Below are 21,528 nucleotides of genomic sequence, written 5' to 3'. Positions count from 1 at the left end.
CCCCAGGGTTTTTATAGAGACGCCAAGGGGTGGAGCAAAAGACCTCCTCCCCCAGCACAGCTAAGTGCAGACCATCTCAGACACCTGCACTTAGGCCCGTGGTCTAATCATCCTCTATGAGGACCTGATGGGTAAAGCCACGAGGAACCCGAGAACGGGCTCCCACACAGGAGTCCTTTTCACAAAGGAAGAAAACAAAGCTCACAGTGGGGACACTAACTGCCCACTGAGTGACAGCTAGGGAAGTCCCAAACTGCAAACTAGATAGGCTGAACCCACATGTCACAGCCACTAGGCCAATGTGGAGGGAGAGATGTTTCCACCCTAAGTGATGCAAGGACCAGCTTTGTCCTCCTTCAAATGCCATGGGGACAGTCTTCACTGAGCTATTCCTCTTTAATAGAGTGCAAAAGCAGGAGCAGAAGTAAGAAGCAGGCTTTTGATGTGCCCTTCCAAAGCAGGAGTATCCTTGTGTAGCGCACAACTTGCCCAAATGTACATGGGGGTCTTGTTTCTGCCCTCAATGATTTGAGACAAAACAAACAAACAAACAAACAAACAACAAAAATACCTTGCCAAAGCTGTCAATGTACCTTAAGTGTGGTTAATACTGTTATACTCCTGTGTGTTTTCCAAGATTGTGAACTCACAGAGGCCACGAGATCCAAACTCTCCATGTGGAGGGAACCAAGGAAGACAAGGAAATAAAAGACAAGAGTGGTGAAAAACCAAACCTCAAAAAAACCACTTTAATCACAAGCTAACAGCGCCAGGTGCAATGTCTGGGGACAGACTCTGGGTACAATGCTGTGTGGCAACCACACACTCACTCGCGGCTCTGAGAAGGCCCCCAAGGGGGACTTACCTTCAGGGACTGAGCCAAGGGGGAGGGAAAGGGCAGCCCCAGAATGGGGACTGAGATGCCCCATGGGGGAAGGCGCTACTTCTTGGCAAACGAGATCTTCATGGCATTGTTCTGCGTGATCTTAAAGCCTTGCAGGGCATCTCGTGCTGCCCCAGCCTGCACTTCGTTGTCAAACTCCACAAAGGCGATGTCGTGCCGCCCGGGAACCAGACGCACCTCCTTGAAGCCAGGGAACCTGGGAGGAGGGCACAGCAGACCTCAGAGATCATCTGAGCTTTCCCCCAATATTTTGCCACCAACAAAATGACAGAGCCCAGAGATGCTAAGCTTCCTTTCCATCATGCACAGCCCAGACCCTATACCAAAAGATTCCCTGGACAAAATACAGGCAGAATCCCTACCATAAACACTGTCGAATGAAAAGTCTTAACAGCCAAACAACCACAATGTAGACCAAACAAGACACTGGCATCCCCGCTTCCTTCCCCCAAAGTCCACCCCCAGTCCCAGAAACTGGCACCAATCACTTCTCTCATTTTTTTTGTTGTTGTTTTTGTTTTCTGTTTGTATTTTTTTCCAGACAGGGTTTCTCAGTGTAGCCTTGGCTGTCCTGGAACTTGCTCTGTAGACCAGGCTGTCCTTGAACTCACAGATCCACCTGCCTCTGCCTCCCAAGTGCTGGGATGAAGGCACGGGCCACCATCGCCTGGCCACTCTCATCTTTATCGTGATTTTGCTTTGTTGACACAGGGTCTCTCTGTAAGTAGCTCAGGCTGGACTTTTGATCCTCAGCCTGAGCACTGGGATTACAAGATGCTATCACACATGTTTAACTTCCCTCTTCACTTCCTCATGTTCAACAAACATGTTTTCCCATCAGCAGTCTCAAAACATGCAGTTTTGTGGAGATGGCATACCAGCTCTACTATTTCCAGCTTTATTTAGCCTCTCAAAATTTCCTTCTGCATAATTATAAAGAACCCAGCCAGAGGCAGATCTCTGTAAGTTCAAGGCCAGCCTGGTTTACAGAGTGAAATCCAGGACAGCCTAGGATACACAGAAAATCCCTGTCCCTGAAAATGAATGAATGAATGAATGGATGAATGAATGAATGAATGAATAATTGAATGAATAAATAAATAAAGATCCCAGCCACAGCTACACAAAGAAACCTTGTCTCAAAAAACAAAAACCAACCAAACAAAAGAACCATCCAAGCCCAGATATAGGTCACACCTGGGAGACGGAGACAGGAGGATGGCTAGCCTGAGCTATATAAACTGCCAGTTTTTAATCATAAAGAAGCAGAGGGGAGGGGCTGGAAAGGACCCAGCAGTTAGAGCAAGAACTGCTCTTGCAGAGAACCCAAGTTTGGTTCCTAGCACCAATGTCAGGCAGCTCAAACTACCTAAAACTCCAGCTCAGGGATAGCTGACACTTCCGACACATACACACAGGCACATGTACAACTAAAAATAAAACTAAGAAAATCTTTAAAAAACCTTCCATGCTCCAGGACTGACCCTCCCTCCACAGCACAGACAAGCCTGACAGCCTCTTCAGATGGGTATCAAAGACCCCCACCTCGGGTCTCACGGGGCCCAGGCTACACAGTAGAGAAGGACCCCGACCTCAATCCTCCTCTTCAGCCTTCCAAGTACAGAGACTACCTGCGTTCACTGCCAGTACACCCAGGGTTGACAAGACATTTCTGTAAGAGGTGCTCAGAGACATGAGGATAGGAATACTCAGCCCTATCCTCCACTCAAGGTCTACAGGTTCCATCACACTGGAAGGGCCAGAGTTCCTAGTGTCTCCAGTGCCCTTGCCATTTTTGGAACAGACTGGCTCACGCCGGTCTAAACCAGCTCCACATTTTGCTCCTCTTTTGTTTTTCCCTTGTTCTGCAATGTCACAGACACAAAGGGCAGTCCAAGACCCAAAACACATGGTACCCAGAGCACTGTGTGCCCCTATGACCCATCTTCCTTTCCCCTTTCACACTTTCAGACACTAGAATGGCCACCGAACACTGGAACCCACCCGCCCAGCCAGAAGCCCCACTCACTGATTGAAAAGCATGGACAGCATGAGCTCGTTGGTCTCCTCAGGCAGGTTGGTGAGGAACAGAATGTGATTGGGTGGATTCTCGGAGAGCTGTGGGGAGAGACAGATGCCAATGAGCAGGAGTACCCGAGAAGGATGCCTGGTACTGCACCCTGCTCAGTCTTTCTCGCATATTCGCTAAAGCACACAATGTCATCCATCTCCCCACAGCCAGTGCCCCCAGAGACGGCAGGCCCAAGGCAGCAGAGACCTTCCAGCTTCTGCCACCTCTGTGTGCTGGGGCTAGGACAGGACATGGTACACAGCTGGTGCCCTAGTGCATGCACCACACCTGATTGCAGACCTTGATTAGCCTCATCCTGCTCCCCCGACCAACATACAGGCCAACCCCTCTGTCCTAGGATGGAGCTCAGCTCCAGTGCCACCTCCCATGTAATTGCTCCACTTCTATTTGCGGACAATGCTTGTGAGACCTGGGGGGGGGGGGGGTCACTTACAGGCTGGGCAGGCGGCATCTGTCCAGGCATGAGCTGCTGTGGGGGCATGGCCCCAGGGGGGATCTGGCCAGGAGCAAGGCCCGGTGGCGGGATCATGCCAGGTGGTGGCATGTAAGGAGGCTGGCCTGGCATGTGGTGCATAATGCGGGGTGCCTGAGTCATCGGTGGCATACCCTGTGGAGAAGAGAGGTAGGACTGATGGGCTACAGGTCAGGGAAGGAAAGGTCACAGAGATGAGAGACAGAAAGAGAAAGACCCACACCTGAAAAGGAAAAAAAAAAAAAACCAAAAAAAAAAAAAAAAAAAACCAGCACCAACAAACACCAAAGAATTGGATTCAAGAAGGAATGCTAAACCAGAAAAGGGGTTTTGAAACAGTTAAAGGTACAATTAAAGCATGGCCCAACTTTGTTCGACATATAAAAAGAAACTAGAGGGGGGCTGAAGAGATAGGTCAGTGGTTAGGAGTAGGTACCACAACAATTTGGTTCCCATCACCCAGTCAGGCAGCTCACAACTTCCTGTGATTCTGGCTCTAGAGGACCCAACGCCCTCTTCTGGCCTCCACAGGCATTGCACTCATGTGCACATACACCACATACAGTCCCAAATAAAAAGTAACCCCCTACCCTTTTAGTGAGGCCATGGCTCACTATGCAGCATGGCTGGCCTGAACACACACGGCTCTGCCTACCTTGTGCTGGGACTAAAAGTATGTACCACCACACTTGGCCCAAATATTAGATCTTCAAAGAAAAAAAGAAAAGAGGACTGGAGAGGTGGCTCAGTGGTTAAGAGCACTGCCTGTTATTCTAAAGGACTAGGGTTCAATTCCCAGCAACCACATGGCAAATCACCAACACAAAAGTATAAAAAACAAACATAAAAAATAGGAAATCTAAAAAAGGAAAGAAATGAGAGCTAGCAACACAGCTCAGCAGGCAAACCACCTGCCTCCAAGCCCGACAACCTGAATTCAACCTCTAGGACCCACCTGGTAGAAGAGAACTGACCTCGACCTCTGCTCGGGTTCCATGGCATGAACACTCACAAAGACACACCATGAGCAAAAATGTAATTTAAAAATGAAAACAAATCAAAGGTGGGAAAGGTGAGAAGGGAAGGAATGATCAGCTGGACTAGCTGCAAAGTGCAACCCAGCCTGAGAACCATGAGACAAAGACTCCTGAGTCAGAGGCTGAAGGAGGAGTCAAAATTCAGCCATCTTCTCTTTTATGCACAGTGCTTCTGGTGCCCTGCACAGAAAGACATTCCACTTCTCATGTACTCACCAAGGTCACAAAGACATTTAAGGTCCCTTTAGAACCTTTATCGGGTCTGCTGTCATATTCAGAGCCATGATTCAGCTTGAGTTAACTTTTCTCAAATGAGGCCCAGCGTGACCTCAAACTCCTGATCCCTGCCTCAACCTCCCAAGCACTAGAACTGCAGGTGTGTGCTACCACCCCTGGCATGAGTTAACTTTTATGTTGCTGGGGATTGAACCCAGGACCTTGTGGGAGCTAGGTGAGCAGGCTACCACTGAGCCACATCCCTAGCCCTATGCAGGGCTATGCTTTTCTCTTATAGATCCAATTTCCCTGCATCAGAACTGCAGGGATTCCTTAGGGCAAGTTTCTAGACTCTGTTCTGCCCCATTAGCTTATCTCTCTATCCATAGGCCTATGGCAGGTCATCTTGAAGGCTAGAACTCTAGAACCCTCCTCAGTCCTGGATAACTCTCCCAAACTGGCTCCCTCCTCCTACCATGGGACCAAGGACTGAACTCCAGCTGCCAAGCGAGCACTTTAAACAGCAGAGCTGTAGCTGTCACGTTGGCTTCCCCACAACAGTGTGCAGCACCGCAGGGGCCTCCTACCCAACTATGGTGGTTTCACCTTTGCATTTTCCTCTGTGTGTGATTTCTTTGCTTATTAACATAGAGAAACAACTCGTTCTTCTTCATTCTTCCTCCTGCTTGTAGTACTAGGGACTGAATGCAGGGCCTCCCACAGGCTAAACTGATTTTTTTTTTTTTTTACTTTATAACCCAGTAGTTTCTCTAAATTAAATTTGCCTATTATTTCTAACAGGAGACTGATAACTTTTGACTTTCTATAAAGCCACGGACTTAGCGCAAGTGTGCACGCAGGGACACACAGACACAGATGTGCTAGCACACGTGTGCACACACACAGACACACATGTAAGTAAAGATACACAGAACAAAACCAAAATCAAGGAGGCAAGTGTGCAAAGGACAGACCATCAAAACCAATCAAGTACACGCTGGGGAACAGGCCCTCAAAAGACACTCCTCCATCCACACGGTTCACCGGACCCAGTGGAACAAGTCCCCTCAATCTACCGCCACACAAGGCCACGTGGCTGACAGCCTGACAGAGAGAGACACGTTCCTGCGCGCCAGCTTACCGGCACAGGCTGGACAGCGCCCACCACGGGGGCAGCAGCCCCGCCCTGAACAGCCTTTTTAGCAGCTGGTGTCTCCTGACTCTTGGGCTTCCTCTTCTCTCGCTTGCGGTCTCTCTCCACAAAGGTACCCTTCATCTTGGCAATGATGTCTGAGTCAGTCTTGGCATACTGGATGCGCTATCAACCAGGACAGACAGGTCAAGCTCATGAAAATCAGAGAAAACTGCCAGAGTTCAAAATGAGACCTCATGAGGAGCTTGCTAAGAAAAACTATAGAGACTGCTTGGCCACAACTTCCTCATCTGTAAAGTGGGGATACTTTCCACTTGGCAGGATTGTGTAGGAACTTAATAGGTCTAAGGGCCTGGAAGCAGCAGTGCCTGGACTACAGTAAGCCAGGGTAGGTGCTTACAGGTTCTCGACATATGCTCAGACACATAAAAATAAGACACTTCAAAAGGAAAACCTTAAAAAAAATTTTTTTGAGACAGAGTCTCACAATGTAGCCTTGGATGGCCTGGAACTCCCTATGTAGAACAGGCTGGCCTAGAACTCATCTGCCTCTGTCTCCCTAGAAGTAAAAGCATGCCCTACCATGCCCAGCAATAAATAATTTTATTTTTGAAGTTCCATGCTCAGAAGGGGACCTGGAGTGCTGCAGAGTGAACTTTGCAGCTCCAATGCTTAGGAAAGAGGAACCACAAAGGATGGGGATCAAAGCCCATGAACAGCCAGGGAGCTAAGGGATCAAAGGAGCTGGGCCTGGACTCTAGCTGCTCAGGAGACTGAGGCAGAGGGACCCCAAGTTCCATTTCTGCCTGGCTACACTGAGGAGGGCTGGGGGAAGCAGGTGGGGTCACAAGGACAAAGGGGAGCCTTTGTACTTTTCTTTGTTTGTTTTGTTTTTTGAGACAGAGTTTCTCTGTGTAGCTTTGTGCCGCATTTCCTGGAACTCTTTGTAGACCAGGCTGGCCTCGAACTCACAGAGATCCGCCTGCCTCTGCCCCGCCCCCCCCACCCCCCCAGTGCGCCAGCACCGCCCGGCGCCTTGGTACTTTTCTAAGCAGGGGAGGCAGTGTTGTGATGAGTGATGAGCGCTCTCAGAAGGCCGTGGTGAGGAGACAGGCCTGGGTGGGCGGAGCCAAGAGAAGAACAAGGCTTGGTCAGAATACGGAGCCGCGTGATAAAGGCAGCAGGGAGAACACTCTGGAGGTTTGGAAGAAGAGCGGGGCTTAGGGAATCCTTTGTTCACTTTGGTCTGGGCCTATCTTTGGAAGAACGTTAGGCAAGCTCCCATTCTATACTCCAGGTTGGGTTGGAACGGCTGGCAATCTTCCTGCCTCAGCCTCCTGCATGAGCCACTGTGCTCAGTTTCTTGATCATTCTGTGTCCCCACAGCCCCAGTATAAGGAACACGGAATGTAAAGGAACAGCAAGAAAAAGCAGCATGCCGAGGGAACACTACGGTCACAGGTCCACACCCACCTAGTCTCCTGCAGCACACATACACACAAACAACCTTCATATTCAACATGCTCACCATGGGCTTGTCGTAGAAGGGGAAACCTTGCATGGAACGCAGGGCATTAGTGGCGCTGCTGACCTCCTTGAAGATGACAAAGGCCTGGCCCCTCATCTTCAGGCTCCGAGACACCAGGATATCCAGGATCTGGCCAAACTGGGAGAAGATGGCATACAGGGACTTCTTGAGCTCTGCATTCAGGGAAGACAAGACACACTGTGACAAAAGGCCTGGGCGCTGTGTCCTGGGATTTGTACTACCCTTAGAGAATAGACAGCCCAAATGAGGATCCACCTGCCAACTGACACAATACCCAGAATGCTACAGCTCAAGAACCCACAATTGCTGGGTGGTGGTGGCACAGACCTTTAATCCCAGCACTCGGGAGGCAGAGGCAGATGGATCTCTATGAGTTCAAAGTCAGCGTGGTCTACAGAGTGAGTTCTGGAACAGCCAGCTTTATACAGAGAAACCCTGTACTGAAAAAGCCAAAAAGAAAAAGAAAAAAAAAAAAGAACCCACAATAAGAGAGACAGCCTAGAACTACTCAAGTGGACATGTTCACATGACTCCACAGCTGCAGTACCTGCTCTACACTCGCTGTTGAAAAAGCAAGCACAAGTACTTCTCGCCATCAGGTCTCCCGCTAAGCTAGCCTCTGGGTCCTGCCTTAAGCCTGACGTGCTATGGTGGTATTTTAATTGTACTGAAATGTGATTTTAATTGTATGTTAATAAATAAAGTTGCCCAGGGGTCAGAGCTATTAGAGCCATAGCAAGAGCGTGGCGGTGGTGGCGCACGCCTTTAATCCCAGCACTTGGTAGACAGAGCTAGGTAGATCTCTGTGTGTAAAAGGATACAGCCAGCATTGGAGACACATGCCTTTAATCTCAATCCCAACCATAGAAGATCTGGAGGTCTCTACAGACAGGCAGTGACGACGCAGTCATGTGTTTGGGTTTACAACCAATGAGAAGGCAGAACAGAAAGACTATATAAGACAAACACACAGGAAGTAGTTCTCTTGGCTGAAGAGGATCGCTGAAGCAGGAAGGGTAAGGCTCTTAGCTCTGACCTCTTGGCTTTCTTCTCTGAATCGGCTCTGTGTTTCTTATTTAATAAGACAGTTGGTTACATCTACAACATGCCTTTTTTAAAATTTGAGATGGAGTCTGATTCTAGAACCTCAAACTCTGAGCAATCATCCTGCTTCGGTCTCTGAATTACAAGCATGACCTAGTCTCTAACCACACCTTAGCCTTTGCACTCTCTTCATGGAATGTCCTTTCCCTGACATTTCCAAGACTGTCCTAGCCCCTTAGGTTTCGACATAGATCTGCCACCACCAAGAGGCCCTCTCCAACTGCACTGTTTACATGCCCCTCTTGTTCTCCTTATCCTGCTTGTCTCCTCTTCCCCACCTGACGTCAGGAGTTCACTTACTGACAATCTCTCATTAACAGCTACAGGCCTGTGACAGACATGATGGCCTAAGGCTAAACCCCAGCACTCAGGAGCTCGAGGTAGAAGGATCAGGTACTCGAAGTAATTCTCTGCTACACAGTAAGTTTGAAGCCAGCCTATGGTACATGAGACCATTTATAAAAACAAAACAGCTGGGTATGGTGGTATGTATTTAATCCCAGCACTCAAGAAGGAAAGGCCAGCCCGGTCTGGTCTACACAGAGATCCAGTCCAGCCAGGGCTACATGGTAAGACCTTGTCTTTAAAAACAAAACAAAGCCGGGCGGTGGTGGCGCATGCCTTTAGTCCCAGCACTCGGGAGGCAGAGGCAGGTGGAACTCTGTGAGTTCGAGGCCAGCCTGGGATACCAAGTGAGTTCCAGGAAAGGCGTAAAGCTACACAGAAAAACCCTGTCTCGAAAAAAAAAAAAAAAAAAAAAAAAAGAAAGAAAGACTAATCTCTGTGAGTTTGAGGCCAGCCTGGGCTACAGAGTGAGTTCCAGGACAGGCTCCAAAGCTACACAGAGAAACCCTGTCTTGAAAAACCAAAAGACCAAAACAAAGCAAAACAGCAAAGCTATAAGCCCAGCCCAGTCAGATGTAGCAGTGATATACATCTTTTCTGACAGGAGCCCTGGCTGGCCTCAAACTCAGAGATCCACCTGCCTCTGCCTCCTGAGTGCTGGGATTAAAGGCGGGGGTACACATCTTAATCCCAGCACTCAAGAGGCCAGCTAGACCCTGTCCAAAAAAAAAAAAAAAAAAAAAAATCACTGAGGAATGAGCCGCCACGAAGTGCTTTAGCAAGGTAACTTCATTAAATCCTTACAACTCCATACAGCAATATCATTCACACAGTGACTCCAAGGCTTGGACAATTTAGAGACTCCAGCCGTTTTTCTGGCACTCCAGCTCCACACTCCTTCTCAACACTTCTGAGACTGTGTCTTACTAAGTTGTTCAAGCTACGCCTGAACTATTCTGTGGCCCTGACAGATGTCGAGTTTGGAATCTGCCTGCATGGGCCTCCACAGAAGCTGGACTTCAGTCCTATGCCCGCACGCCACATTTTCCATTCCTTTTCCAGTATTTATCCCCAAGCGGCAGCATTTCAGCTCCCTTCACACACAGTGGCTGCCCTTCCCAGGCCTAGGGAACAGAAGGAACCCTCGGCTTTACTGTGAGTCCTGTTTGCTCTGTTGTGAAGCGGTTTGGAGGCTGGTGGTGCTGGATCCAGACGGAAAGTGAACTGTGGACCTGGCTCGGCCAGAGCCTTCTCAGGGTCCTCAGGACACTCGCTCCAGGCGGGGGCACATTTATCTATTTTGTGTATGGTGGGGGGTTGGGGTGCAAACAAGGAGTGGGGAGGGCAGGAGAGAGTGAGGAAGCACATAGGCGAGAAGATGACTTTCGAGAGTCAACTCTCCTACCACTGAGTCCCAGGAACTGAGTGAGTCTCCTGCCTCTGCCCTCAAATGGCCAGAACTCCTTTTCCTCAGTCACTACCCCTGCTGAACGCAGCCCCAGCAAGCTCGTGTGGCACACACGTGGAAGTCAGAGGATGTTCTCCTCCCATGGTGGGACCTGGGAAAGTCAGACTTGGCGGCAAGCATGCTTACCAGCAGAACTACCTTTCAGGTCCTCTCCTGACAGTTTTCCCAGGCGGCCCTAAAAACTAGTATTTACCCTCCACTAACTTCGAAATACCACTTCCAAAAAGTTACACGCAAAGGGGCCAGTGAAATGGTGGTAGAGCTTCCACTTCACAAGCCTTGTGATCCTGACCGTGACTTCAGGAACCCACAGCGGAACGAGAACAGCCTCCCTAGAGTTGTCCTAATCAAACGTGTGCATCCACATTTACAGACACAAAATAAATACAGAAAAAGACGTACTTCTGCTTCCTTTCCATATGTGCGCTAGAATCCAGCCTTTGCAGAAAAGTGAACATTCTACCCCTGGGCCTTCCTTACTCCCCAGCAAGAATTGAATTATGTGGTGGGGGTTTTCTTTAAAAATGTATAACCTTTAAAAAAATATTTTTATTTTATGTGTGGGTATTTTGTCTGCAGAAGCCGGAAAAGGATGTCATGTCCCCTAGAACTAAAGTTACAGACAGTTATGAACCTACCTTGCATGCTGGGACCCAAACTTGGGTCCTCTAGGAGAGCAGGCAGTGCTCTTAACCACTGAGCCACCTCTCCAGGCCAAGTATGTTTCTTAGTTGCTGAGGTTCAAACCCAGAGCCTTACTCATGCTAGGCAAGACTAACACTAGTTCCAATCCTCAATCCTTTTGGAGTCAGGATCTTGCTATGAAGCCTAGGCTGGTCTGTAACTCAAGATCCTCCTGCCTCAGTCTCCTGAGGACTGGGATTACAGGCCTGCACCACCATACCCAGAGAAACTGTCTTTGGTTTCTTTTTCACTTGCTCTGATCATGCAGCGCAAACTGGCTTTGCTGCCACTCTCCCTAAGTAACAGATTTATGGCCTCTGCCATCCAGCCCAGTCCAAGAAGTTGCTTAACCAGTATCCCACACTTATGTCCCAACCATTTTCCTTCTTATTTGATCTCAAGCAAGTTATGCTACCCAAATTCCAATTTCTTAATCTGAGAGGCTTGTGAGAATTAAATATATCCAAGACTATAGAATCCTGTATACATCACCCATGTTACATAGCATTCACTACTCATCACTTCTGTTATCGCACTGTAGCCAATCACTAAGACCACCACCCAGAGGCCAGTGGACAGAGAGCGTCTCCATGACAGCAGATTGAGCTGGGTTTGATGGAGAAAAAGATCCCCAAAGGTTTCACAGAAAGAAGGGACCGGTGAGTGAAAACTCTGAAGATTATCAACAACGTGCAGGTTAAAGAGCAGAGAGTGTAAAGGGTGGTTAGGGTGTGTTGGAAACCAAGGACTCGCTATGTACAAAGGCCAAAGTTAACTCTTAACACTGAATGGGGATGGCTGAGAAAGAAAAATGGATGCTAGAGGTGTTAGGGGTCAGCTCATGTGAGATCCCCTAGAGCACAGGCTATCCCGAAACTTACCATCCTTCTTGATCTTCTCATTGAGATTGTTGATATAAATAGTGTGGTTGGGACGGGTTTCAGGAACTGCCATGGTGGGAGATGCTCAGGGACAGCTTAAAGGGAGAAAAAGAGGCGACTTCAGCCCTGTGTTTCCCAAAATTCTTTGTTCTGCTCAGGGATCCTTTCAAGAGGAAGTTGGGTAAGATCAAAATTGGGGAAGGACGGCACAGCTTGGCAACAAAGCCAGCATAGGACTCCGCTTCTCCAGCCCGCGTGCTAAGGGGATCTAGAGGGTAACTACGAATCCCAGAATGCTCTACGAGTCCTGGCAGGCGGAGCGTACCACGCGGCGATTCCCATTAGTCCACGCGCACGAACGGCGTCCCAGGAGGAAAAAAGAACCCTGATGTCGGCCAGTTTAGAAAGTAGGGACCGATTTGGGACATCCTAGTCTCTCAGAAAGAGGTCTCTCGAAGTGACGCAGCCGAAGGCCCGACGCCAAGTGCTCCGCCCGCCTCCCCAGCGCCAAGCGCCGTCTCCACCCGCGGGTTCACTACCTGAGCCACCGCGCCTGCCACGCTACTCTGCTCAGACACCCAGCTGCCTCCTCCGCGAGCTGCTCACCGCGCGCAAACTCGGTAGGTTGACTGTTTGGAGTAAGTCGCGTCCCCGGCCTCAGCGCCTGCCAAGGAAAGGAACACTTGGGTTCCCGCCTTAGTGATAATCCCCGCCCCCTCCCGGAGTGGACAGACCAATCAAAGAAGGCTGCGAGCTTTTGGCCAATCGGGACATGGCTGGAGCTCTAGTGCTTGCCAGACTGCCTGTCGGAAGCCACACCTCTTCCCCTTCCGCCAGCGGCCTTTGGTCACGTGATCGCCAAGGAGCGTTGTACAGGTTGCGGGTTCGATCACGTGGGACGAGAAAGGGCGGTGGAGCCTGACAGGGCCAATGCCGTTTGCTCCCGGCGGGAATTGTGTAGAAGTTCCCCAGTTCAGATCCCTAGTCGAGCGGCATAGCGACTTAGTCGACCCTTGATCGCTGAGCTGTTGGAACTCTCATACTTCTGGCTGATTCCAGGACCCTGCCCACCGCTAGGCTGTTTTCCCTGCCACGTGCCTTTTTTAACCTCTTGACCTCTAGCTCCTAAGATCAATTATAACGTTTCACATTCCATCCAGGGATGTGAGATGAGGCAGGTCACCCCACACCACACCCCAGATCTGAGCCTCCTTATTACAGAAGTGACCAATACTAGCTAGCTCCAAAATTTCCCTCCTAGTGTAGCCCCATAGCACAGTCCACCCTTCAGGATCCTTCATCATTTGATTTAACCCAGTTTCTGTTTCCACTGTTTGAACCGGGTTCTCCCAGACCAACTGGTCAGGCACCATATTCTGCAATTCAACTCTAATTTTTACTTTATTGTTTGTTTGTTTGTTTGGTTGGTTGGTTTTTTGAGACAGGGTTTCTCTGTGTAGCTTTGGATCCTATCCTGGAACTCACTCTGCAGTCCAGGCTGGCCTCAAACTCACGGAGATCAGCCTGCCTCTGCCTCCCAAGTGCTGGGATTAAAGGTGTGCGCCACCACCACCCAGCTTATTTTTTTAAATTTTTAATACAGATTTCTATGTGGAGGCCTGAATACCACATCCAGTTGCTCTAAATCTTAGATCTCCATCCGTGAGAGATTTGGGAGGATCGTATTATTTGCACATCAGCTCTGCCTGAAGACTCCACATGACTTCTCCATGCTCCTTCTCTCTAAAACCCACAATCCCTCCAATAATCCACGAGCCCCAAGACCCCAACATTCCACCTCCTTTACCCCCAAGTCCCCTGGACTTAGCTTTGCCACCCCTTCCCTGTAGTCTCCAGGCTTCTGTTCCACCCCCACCCCCACTGCCACCTCCGCCCTCTGCTGTGGAGGTTGTTCCCCCTCATGTCTACGGCCTGGAGAAGAGCCGGCTCCTGAAGGAGGCCTTGGAGAAGGCTGGCCCAGTCCCCAAAGGCAGAGAAGATGTGAAGAGGCTCCTGAAGCTGCACAAGGACCGGTAGGCTCTCCAAACCCTCAACTCCACCCCAGGTCTCATCCAACCACCTGGGTTTGCAAATCACTTCAGCCACCCTGTCTTGGGGGTTCCCATTTCCTTGATCTCAAGCAGCCAGGTGCCCTAAGTCCTCTGCCTAGCCCTTCAGTGGTTGGCCTCCATCAATAGAGAGAGCAGCTCCTGCACATTCCTGGTTCTGAGGCAGAGGCCCGATGCTTCTGCCCCTCCAGACAGTGACTCCCAGATTAGCCAAGGTTGTGATAATAGGGCCCAAAGAAAGTGTGTAACTCAATGGTGGCTTCTGAAAGAGAAGCAGCTACAATGCTAGTGAGTGAGCAAGTTATGGAGGCCTGTGCCGTGAGAGCAGACAGCATCTATAGTAAAGATATATGTATTGTTTTCAAAGAACTAGCAAAGAGGAGCTGGGAAAGTAGGCAAACAGCAGCCCACACCGAGTGTGGCAGGCTGGATGAAGGAATTTGGATTGTCCTGGGGCCTCTGATGAGCCAGGGAAAGGCTTTGCTCAAAAAAAGACTACTGTTAGGACTGGAGGTCATGAATAGAATTCAAGGTCTCAGGAAGAAATATGATGTACCCAGGGACACAGGCAATCAGGGAAGAGGGTAGAGAAGAGACCACAGGCCCTTGTCCAAACTGATAAACTCCCAGTGCTTGGCATAGGGGCATATGACTGTTATCCCAGAGCTCAGGAAGCTGAGCAGGAGATGAGTTCCAGGTAAGACTGAGCTACATAGCGAGACCTTGCCTTGGAAGGAAGGGTGGGAAGGAAGGGAGGGAGGGAGGGAGGGAGGGAGGGAGGAAGGGAGGAAGGGAAATTCTTAAACTCCCCAACCACACTTATAAGGCACATCAATTGCCGCAGCCACCATTATGTGAATTGAATGCAGACACCTGTCACACCTGTCATACCACATAGGTAGTATATGTTAGATTAAAAGGATTTGTTTACTTTGCTTTACTTTTTTGTTGTTTTTTAGATAAGGTCTCATGTAGCCCAGGCTGACCTCAAACTCTATGTAGCTGAGAACACCTGTTCCTTCTTCCTTCATTTCAGAAGATGACAGGTATATATTACCACCACCAGATGTTTGGTGGTGGTGGTTTGAGACAGGGTCTCTGTATGTAGCCCAGGCTAGCCTGGAATTCACTATGTAGACCAGGCTGGCCTGGAACTCACAGAGATCCACCTGTCTTCCCACTCCAAAGTGCTGTGATTAAAGGTGTACACTACCATACTGGTCTGTTTTTTTAAATTTTGACCCAGTGTCACACTCTAGCTCAAGCTGACCGAAAGTCTATATAGTCCAAGCAGTCCTGCCAATGTGAATCACCATGGTTGACTGAGTTTTTTAATATTTGTTGCTCTCAGCAACCTCACAGAACAGAAACTGTTACTTTCCCATTTTCTGGTTGAGAAAGCCGAGACTCTTAGAGGGCTAGAAAGATGACTCAGTGGTTAAGAGCATTCTCTGCTCTTGCAGAGGACCTCAGTTCCCAGCACCCACATGGTGTGACATAACCATAACTCCAGATCTAGAGGATCCATCACCTCTTCTGGCCTCTGGGTATCCACACAGGCCGCATACACTCACATACACAGAAGTCAAAGGAAATCTAAAATGGAAGAAAGCTGAAACTCTTAGGGGCAGTCACTTAGCCACAGTTCAAAGAAGGGAGAGGTCTCCGTTTGAACTCCAGTAGGGGAGTTGGTGCTTCTGCCCTGCTATACTCAGGATTATCTCAGCTGAGAACCTGGAGCTTTGTGTATTCATCCTGTGTGTGAGCATCCCCATCACCACCCCTGGCTTTGCCCTCCCACTGGCCTTGGAATAAAAAAAGCAAGCATATGACCCTGAGCCTTGAGGGACTGAGATGACTGAAACCATGTGGCTACCTCAGGGCAGGGCTGCTCAGGCCTGCTCAGATTCATCAATGCGGTGATTTCTTGGGCCTTAAGCATATTGTCACCTGGTTTTGCTCAAGGCTGAATTAAATCTATTTAATTGTGTCTGTATAGGTATGCTACAGTGTTTGTGTATGTGAGGTCTGAAAACACGTCGCATGAGTCAGTTCTCTCCTTACCACAAGTGGCTCCTGGGACTCCAACTCAGGTTGTCAGGCTTAGCAGAAGGCACCTTTATGCACTGAGCCATCGCACCAGCCCCTGGTGGGGAGAATAATCAGGCACTGGTCATGGTAGCACGCCTCTAATCCCAGCACTGGGGAAACTAAAGCAGGGAAATCACCATTGGCTGGAGGCTAGCCTAGGCTTCATTTGGAGATAATGTCTACAAAAAAAGAGAAAAAAAAACATAGCATTTGGGTATAAAACATACCACCTTCTAGAAATTTCCTCAGGTAAATCTTTATGACTCCTGGTTGCACAGGTTCTGCGTTTGCTCTTTGTCTTTCAAGCCCTCTGAGAAGCAGCAAGAAACAGGCAAAAGGATAATTCCCACCTCCACCCTCAGATGATAAAGCTGAGGCTGTGGGTCACTGCCTCAGCAGGGGAGTGGACCTGGGGCCTCAGCAGGGGAGTGGACCTGGGGCCTCAGCAGGGGAGTGGACCTGGGGCCTCAGCAGGGGAGTGGACCTGGGGCCTCAGGACGGCTCAGTCTCCAGGGAGTGAGTTCAGAGCTGTTCCCTTGTGACTTATCATTGTTCTGCTTCAGGTTTCGAAGTGACTTGCAATGGATCCTCTTTTGTGCTGACCTACCGTCCCTCATCCAAGAAGGCCCTCAGTAAGTGCCCATTGCCCTGATGCGAGAGGGCCTGCCAGTTTTCTAGGGCCAAGCTGGCACTGTGGGACAAGCACTTCCCCCCAGGCATCCTGGGGAGGAGAGAGAAAGCAGGGCATTTTCCACATAATGATCTCGGTGTGTGTGTGTGTGTGTGTGTGTGTGTGTGTGTGTGTGTGTGTGTTTGTGTTTGTGACAGAAGGACCATTCAAATGAGTAAGTGAATGAACCCCAGTGAGTGCACAGATGAGATGGTCCATCTCCTCTCCACTTTGGCACCTGTTCCCAGGAAGCCCAAGTTTGTCCCCACCTTCCAGCCTGTTCTCTCCACCTGGCATGGGAGGTGGGCAAGTCCTCTAGACCGCACACCTCCCCTCCTCTGAGGTCTGGGGAGTTCATTAGAGACATGGCATGCGCTGCAGAGTGGGCTGTCTCTCCCAGGTGTGGACTGGTGGCCTTGTGGATGGCAGGCACGCTTCTGTCAACTCCTGACAGCGTCTCTCTGCAAAGACTGGTGCAGGTAGCCATGGAGAGAGGCTACACAGTGCAGGGAGAGATGTTCTCTGGTGAGTTGCCTGGGAAATACCTCAAGCCCTAAGTTCCACTGGCTCCTCTCTAGGCCAGCTGAAGCACTGAAGGTGCATGAGGGGGTCCCATTCCCTCCTCCTGGCCTGCCTCCTTACAATAGAAGACCAAAGTTGTTACCAGGAGAAGACAAACCATTATTATGGCAAAGTGATTAAACAACTGACCCTTTGTGCCTCACTAGTAGTGCTGGAAATTGAACACAGAGCTCTAAGGCAAGTGCTCTACCACTGAGCCACACCCCCAGCCCCTCACTGGGGGATTCTAGGCAGAGGCTCTACCACTGAGCCACACCCCCAGCCCCTCATTGGGGGATTCTAGGCAGAGGCTCTACCACTGAGCCACACTCCTAGCTCCTTACTTGGGGATTCTAGGCAGGTACTCTGCCACTGAGCTCTAATTCCAGCCACTTTTTTTCCTTTTGAGACATGGGCTCACTAAATTGCTCAGCGTGGTCTTGAACTCACTGGGTAGCCCAGGCAGGTTTTGAACATCTGATCCTCCTAATTTAACCTCTGGAATAGCTGGGATTACAGTTCTATGCCATCAGGCCCAGCTTGTGCCTCATTTTCTGAACTTTACACAAATGATAAGCCATTTTGAAATGTTCTCATTCATATATTTATTTATTTAATCCATACTTTCTCCCTTTCCCCCTCCCTCTTTTTCCTCCTCTCTCCCCCCCTACCTCCCTCCCTCCCTCCCCTTTTTCCCTCTCTCCCTTCTCCAGTGGCTGACATGGCCAAACTGGCCCAGGAGACCTTGGACTGTGAGGCTGAGCTCCTCTGTGGTGGCCTGGGTGGTCCCAACAGAGATCGGGTCCTGCAGCACCTTATCACTGGACATCCCTTGCTCATCCCGCATCCCAGGGCCAGGGAAGGGAGCAGGGTAGGAATGGTGAAGGGTGGGACTCAGGGCCACACCACAGTTTGGACCTTAACACCAGCTCCAGCTATGATGAGGATTTCAACCATGAACCGTGTCAAAAGAAAGGCCATAAGGCCCACTGGGCAGTGAGTGCAGGTGCGTCCACCCCACCTTTACCCCCATATGCTGCTCCTAGAGATCCCACCCACTATTAACCCTCTTCACATTGTATCACCACTGAAGGTGCTGGCCGTGCACTAAGGGTACGAACAAGAGCTTGGCCTCCCTCTTTCCGATGTGGTATTTAGCAAAAAGCTCAGCAGGCATCAGGTCCCTCAAGTATCTGCCAGTTAGAGTTCCCACAAACAGGCTCAGAGCACAGACTAGGGGGCAAGAGGATCGAGGCGCAGCCCAGCCTCTTTAGACTCCTCAGTTCTGCCTAAGTTTCTTCACCGCTCTGGGCCTGTTGTCCATCTGGAAATTGAGGGGGTGTCGGAGGGGCATTAGCTTTCCTTACAGAAGAATTTGAGAGGTTTCTGTGGCTCACGGTCGGGGATAGTGCATGGAAGGGAGGCATGGCGGCTGATGGCTCTACCAGTGACGCAGGAGCTGGAGGTCCAGCTTGTTCTTGGTTGACCAGGAAGCAGAGTGCTCCACCCAGAACCAGAGCCTGGACTATAACCCTGCACTTGCACTTCAGCCCCACCCCAGTGATCACTTCCTCCAGCAAGGTCCCCCCACCTCCTAAACGTGGGAGCGGCTCCCAACATAGCACCACCCACTGGAGGCCACAAGTCCCAACACTTAACCCCGGGGGGATAGTGCACATACAGACAGTAATAGAGGCAGCCCTGCCGCCTCTTCAGGCTGCCTGGTGGGCATGTGACTCCTATGGAACACGGTGACACACTGCATGTGTCTGTCGCCAGCACTGCGGCCTCCACATGTGTATCTGGCCCTGTGTGGGGGTCTTTCTGGGGCAGCTGGAGATGTTGGGGTTCTTCTTCGTTTCAGTGCTGCCCCCGCCTTCAATGTGCTTCAGATACCTGAGACTTTGAAGCCAGAGGCCCAGCTTGTACCCACAGAGTCCTAACTTTGTGGCCGCACGGCAACACCTGGCCTGCAGGGTCACAGAGGACTCAGGAGCCCTGGCACCTAGCTGTAACCCAGGCAACTCACATCCTCCTCCTGTCCCCCAGGGGTCCTGATAGGTGTGCAGCGTGTGCCAATCCCTGGCTACATGGAAGACTCGGAGTTGCCAGGCCTCTTCCACCCAGTGCCTGGGGTACCCAACCAACCACTATCCTTCCCAGAGGAAAGCTCCCCAGGTGCCATCTTCCTTCTCTCCAAGCAGGGCAAGAGTTGGCATTACCAGCTGTGGGACTACAACCAAGTCCGGGATAGCAACCTGCAGCTGACAGACTTCTCTCCTGCAAGGGCCGCCGATGGGCGGGTGTACGTGGTACCTGCTGGTGGGGTACAGGCTGGCCTCTGTGGCCAGGTCCTGCTGCTTAGACCACGAGAGTGGAGCCATTAGCTGGGGCTGGGGCACCTGCCTTGAACTTACCTCCATCCCCATTCGAGTGTCTCAGCTTCATCCCTTGTGTGGTGTCTACAGTCCAACCTGTATCTTGAGGACCTCCTGCTAGGAATCTTTCACAGGATCACCCCAGCTATGGAGTCACAAGCTTAACCACTGTCCAAAGTCTAAATTTATTACTTGCAGGATTAAGCACTCCTTTGGTTAAGGGAAACTTGGTTTTGTGGAGTTTTTGTTTGTTTGTTTGTTTGTTTGTTTGCATGTTTTTTAGAGCATGATCTCTGCCCAGAGGTGATGGCACATACTTCAAAACCCAGCACTCAGAAGGGAGAGGACTGGTTCTGAACCTGTGGATCATGACCCCTTTGGGGGGTCAAATGACCCTTTCACAGGGGTTGCCTAAGACCATTGAAAACACATATTTACATTATGATTCATAACAGCAAAATTACAGTTATGAAGTAACAAAAATAATTTTATCGTTAGTGGTCAGTACACCATGAGGAATTGTATTAAAGGGTCACAACATTAGGAATATTGAGAACCACTGAGGTAGGGGCAGAGGGAGTCTCTGTGAGTTCAGGATCATCCTGGTTTACATAGCAGACTCCATGCCAGCCAGGGCTACATAGTGAGACCCTTTCTCAAAAAGCAAAAACAAAACAAAACCAGGGGTCTTATTTGTAGCTCTAGATGACCTAGAATGACCTGTGTAGTAGACCACGTTGGCCCTAACCTCACAGAGATCTGCCTGGCTTTGCTTCCTGCATGCTGGGATTAAAGGTGTGTTCCCCCACGCTCAGCCTAGAGAAAGACTCTTGATAGTAACTAAGACCCTAGCTATGGTCTTCCCACCCGAATGTGACACCCATTGATCTCTCTTTGGGGGCATCTTCTTAAGACACTGTCAGTTCGCTGGACATCTACAACAGCCTGTACCCCCTGCTACCCCCACCATCAAGTTTGCTCACAGGACAGAAATTAACCCAACTCCCTTCTCCTTGGCCTACTCAAACTATTGCTCACCTGTCTGACAGCCATGATGGACTTTCAGATACTAAGACTGCAGGTGCCAACACCAGCCCTGGGCTGGATATGATGACCACTCTCCTTGAGCTGGCAAGATGGCTAATGGGTAGAGGTGCTTGCCAAGCCTGGTGACCCAGGGACCCATGTAATAGAACTGGTTCCCACAAGTTGTCCCCTCACCTCCACTTGGTTGCTGTGGTACTTGTGCATTCAACACAAATTCAAATATAAATAAAACATTTTAAAAGCCTACTTCCCCTAACTTCTGCATCCTGGCTCCAGTATCATTTCTTCTTGAGACCCCTCTTCCTCCACATGAGGGGAAGAGAGGAATATGATGTGGGGTTTTTTTTAAAGATTATTATGTATACAGTGTTCTGCCTGCATGTATGCCTGCGTACCAGAAGAGGGCACCAGATCTCATAGATGATTGTGAGCTACCATGTGGTTGCTGGGAATAGAACTCACGACCTCTGGAAGAGCAGCCTCTTAACCTCTGAGCCATCTCTCCAGCCCATTTGCTTTTCCAGACACTTCTTGTTATGTTATGCAGTCCAGGCTAGCCTTGCATATGCCACATCCTGCCCAAGGCTGGGATAGTGGTGCAGACCTATAATCCCAGCATTTGGAAGGCAGAGGCCAGAGGATCAGTTCAAGTTCATCATTGCTACCTGACAAGTTCAGGGCCAGCTTCAGCTATATAAGACTCTTAAACCACATAGGAACCAGTTGTGTGTGACTCCTGCTTTATCCATCCTAACGAATCAACTATAAGGAAAATAATAGGCACCTGGTAAACCCACTCGGAAGGGC

At 49.9% G+C, this 21,528-nt stretch overlaps 2 protein-coding genes across 7 annotated transcripts; one reads left to right on the top strand and one right to left on the bottom strand.

Annotated features, from left to right (window-relative positions):
* Positions 1-721: 721 nt before the first annotated feature.
* Positions 722-12,746, bottom strand: Snrpa (small nuclear ribonucleoprotein polypeptide A). 5 transcript variants are annotated; one of them, XM_059279612.1, is made up of 8 exons: positions 12,725-12,746; positions 12,445-12,569; positions 11,906-12,000; positions 7,403-7,575; positions 5,863-6,039; positions 3,430-3,603; positions 2,934-3,022; positions 722-1,100 (listed from the first exon to the last, which is right to left on the bottom strand). In XM_059279612.1, the coding sequence occupies exons 3-8, from the start codon at positions 11,976-11,978 to the stop codon at positions 941-943; spliced, it is 846 nt and encodes a 281-aa protein (XP_059135595.1). In that variant the 5' UTR covers positions 11,979-12,000; positions 12,445-12,569; positions 12,725-12,746; the 3' UTR covers positions 722-940. The 5 variants fall into 5 exon arrangements, with proteins under 5 accessions (XP_059135595.1, XP_059135610.1, XP_059135587.1 ...); XM_059279627.1 differs by having other exon boundaries at positions 12,512-12,569; positions 12,640-12,745; XM_059279604.1 differs by having other exon boundaries at positions 12,640-12,744.
* On the top strand, positions 12,224-20,977 carry Actmap (actin maturation protease). Of its 2 annotated transcripts, XM_059279582.1 has the most exons (7): positions 12,225-12,525; positions 13,509-13,938; positions 16,629-16,697; positions 17,136-17,260; positions 18,010-18,139; positions 18,232-18,302; positions 19,346-20,977. In XM_059279582.1, exons 2-7 carry the CDS (start codon positions 13,625-13,627, stop codon positions 19,681-19,683), a joined length of 1,047 nt encoding a protein of 348 aa, XP_059135565.1. In that variant the 5' UTR covers positions 12,225-12,525; positions 13,509-13,624; the 3' UTR covers positions 19,684-20,977. The 2 variants fall into 2 exon arrangements, with proteins under 2 accessions (XP_059135571.1, XP_059135565.1); XM_059279588.1 differs by having other exon boundaries at positions 12,224-12,525; positions 18,010-18,302; positions 19,161-19,455.
* Positions 20,978-21,528: the final 551 nt, after the last annotated feature.

The sequence above is a fragment of the Peromyscus eremicus genome, chromosome 1 (assembly GCF_949786415.1).
Source record: "Peromyscus eremicus chromosome 1, PerEre_H2_v1, whole genome shotgun sequence".
NCBI classification, from domain to species: domain Eukaryota; kingdom Metazoa; phylum Chordata; class Mammalia; order Rodentia; family Cricetidae; genus Peromyscus; species Peromyscus eremicus.
This window is presented reverse-complemented; position numbering and strand designations above follow the sequence as displayed.

Bases quoted from the DNA above. Each gene is read 5' to 3' on its own strand.
- Snrpa (XM_059279612.1), bottom strand. From the start codon at position 11,978: ATGGCAGTTCCTGAAACCCGTCCCAACCACACTATTTATATCAACAAT. The intron at 6,040-7,402 runs GTGAGCATGTTG...CCTGGTTGATAG, and splicing joins CCTTCTACGACAAGCCCATG to CGCATCCAGTATGCCAAGAC. The intron at 3,604-5,862 runs GTAAGCTGGCGC...TCTTCTCCACAG, and splicing joins GCGCTGTCCAGCCTGTGCCG to GGTATGCCACCGATGACTCA.
- Actmap (XM_059279582.1), top strand. From the start codon at position 13,625: ATGACTTCTCCATGCTCCTTCTCTCTAAAACCCACAATCCCTCCAATA. The intron at 18,140-18,231 runs GCATCCCAGGGC...CACCAGCTCCAG, and splicing joins GGACATCCCTTGCTCATCCC to CTATGATGAGGATTTCAACC. The intron at 18,303-19,345 runs GTGCGTCCACCC...CCTGTCCCCCAG, and splicing joins CCACTGGGCAGTGAGTGCAG to GGGTCCTGATAGGTGTGCAG.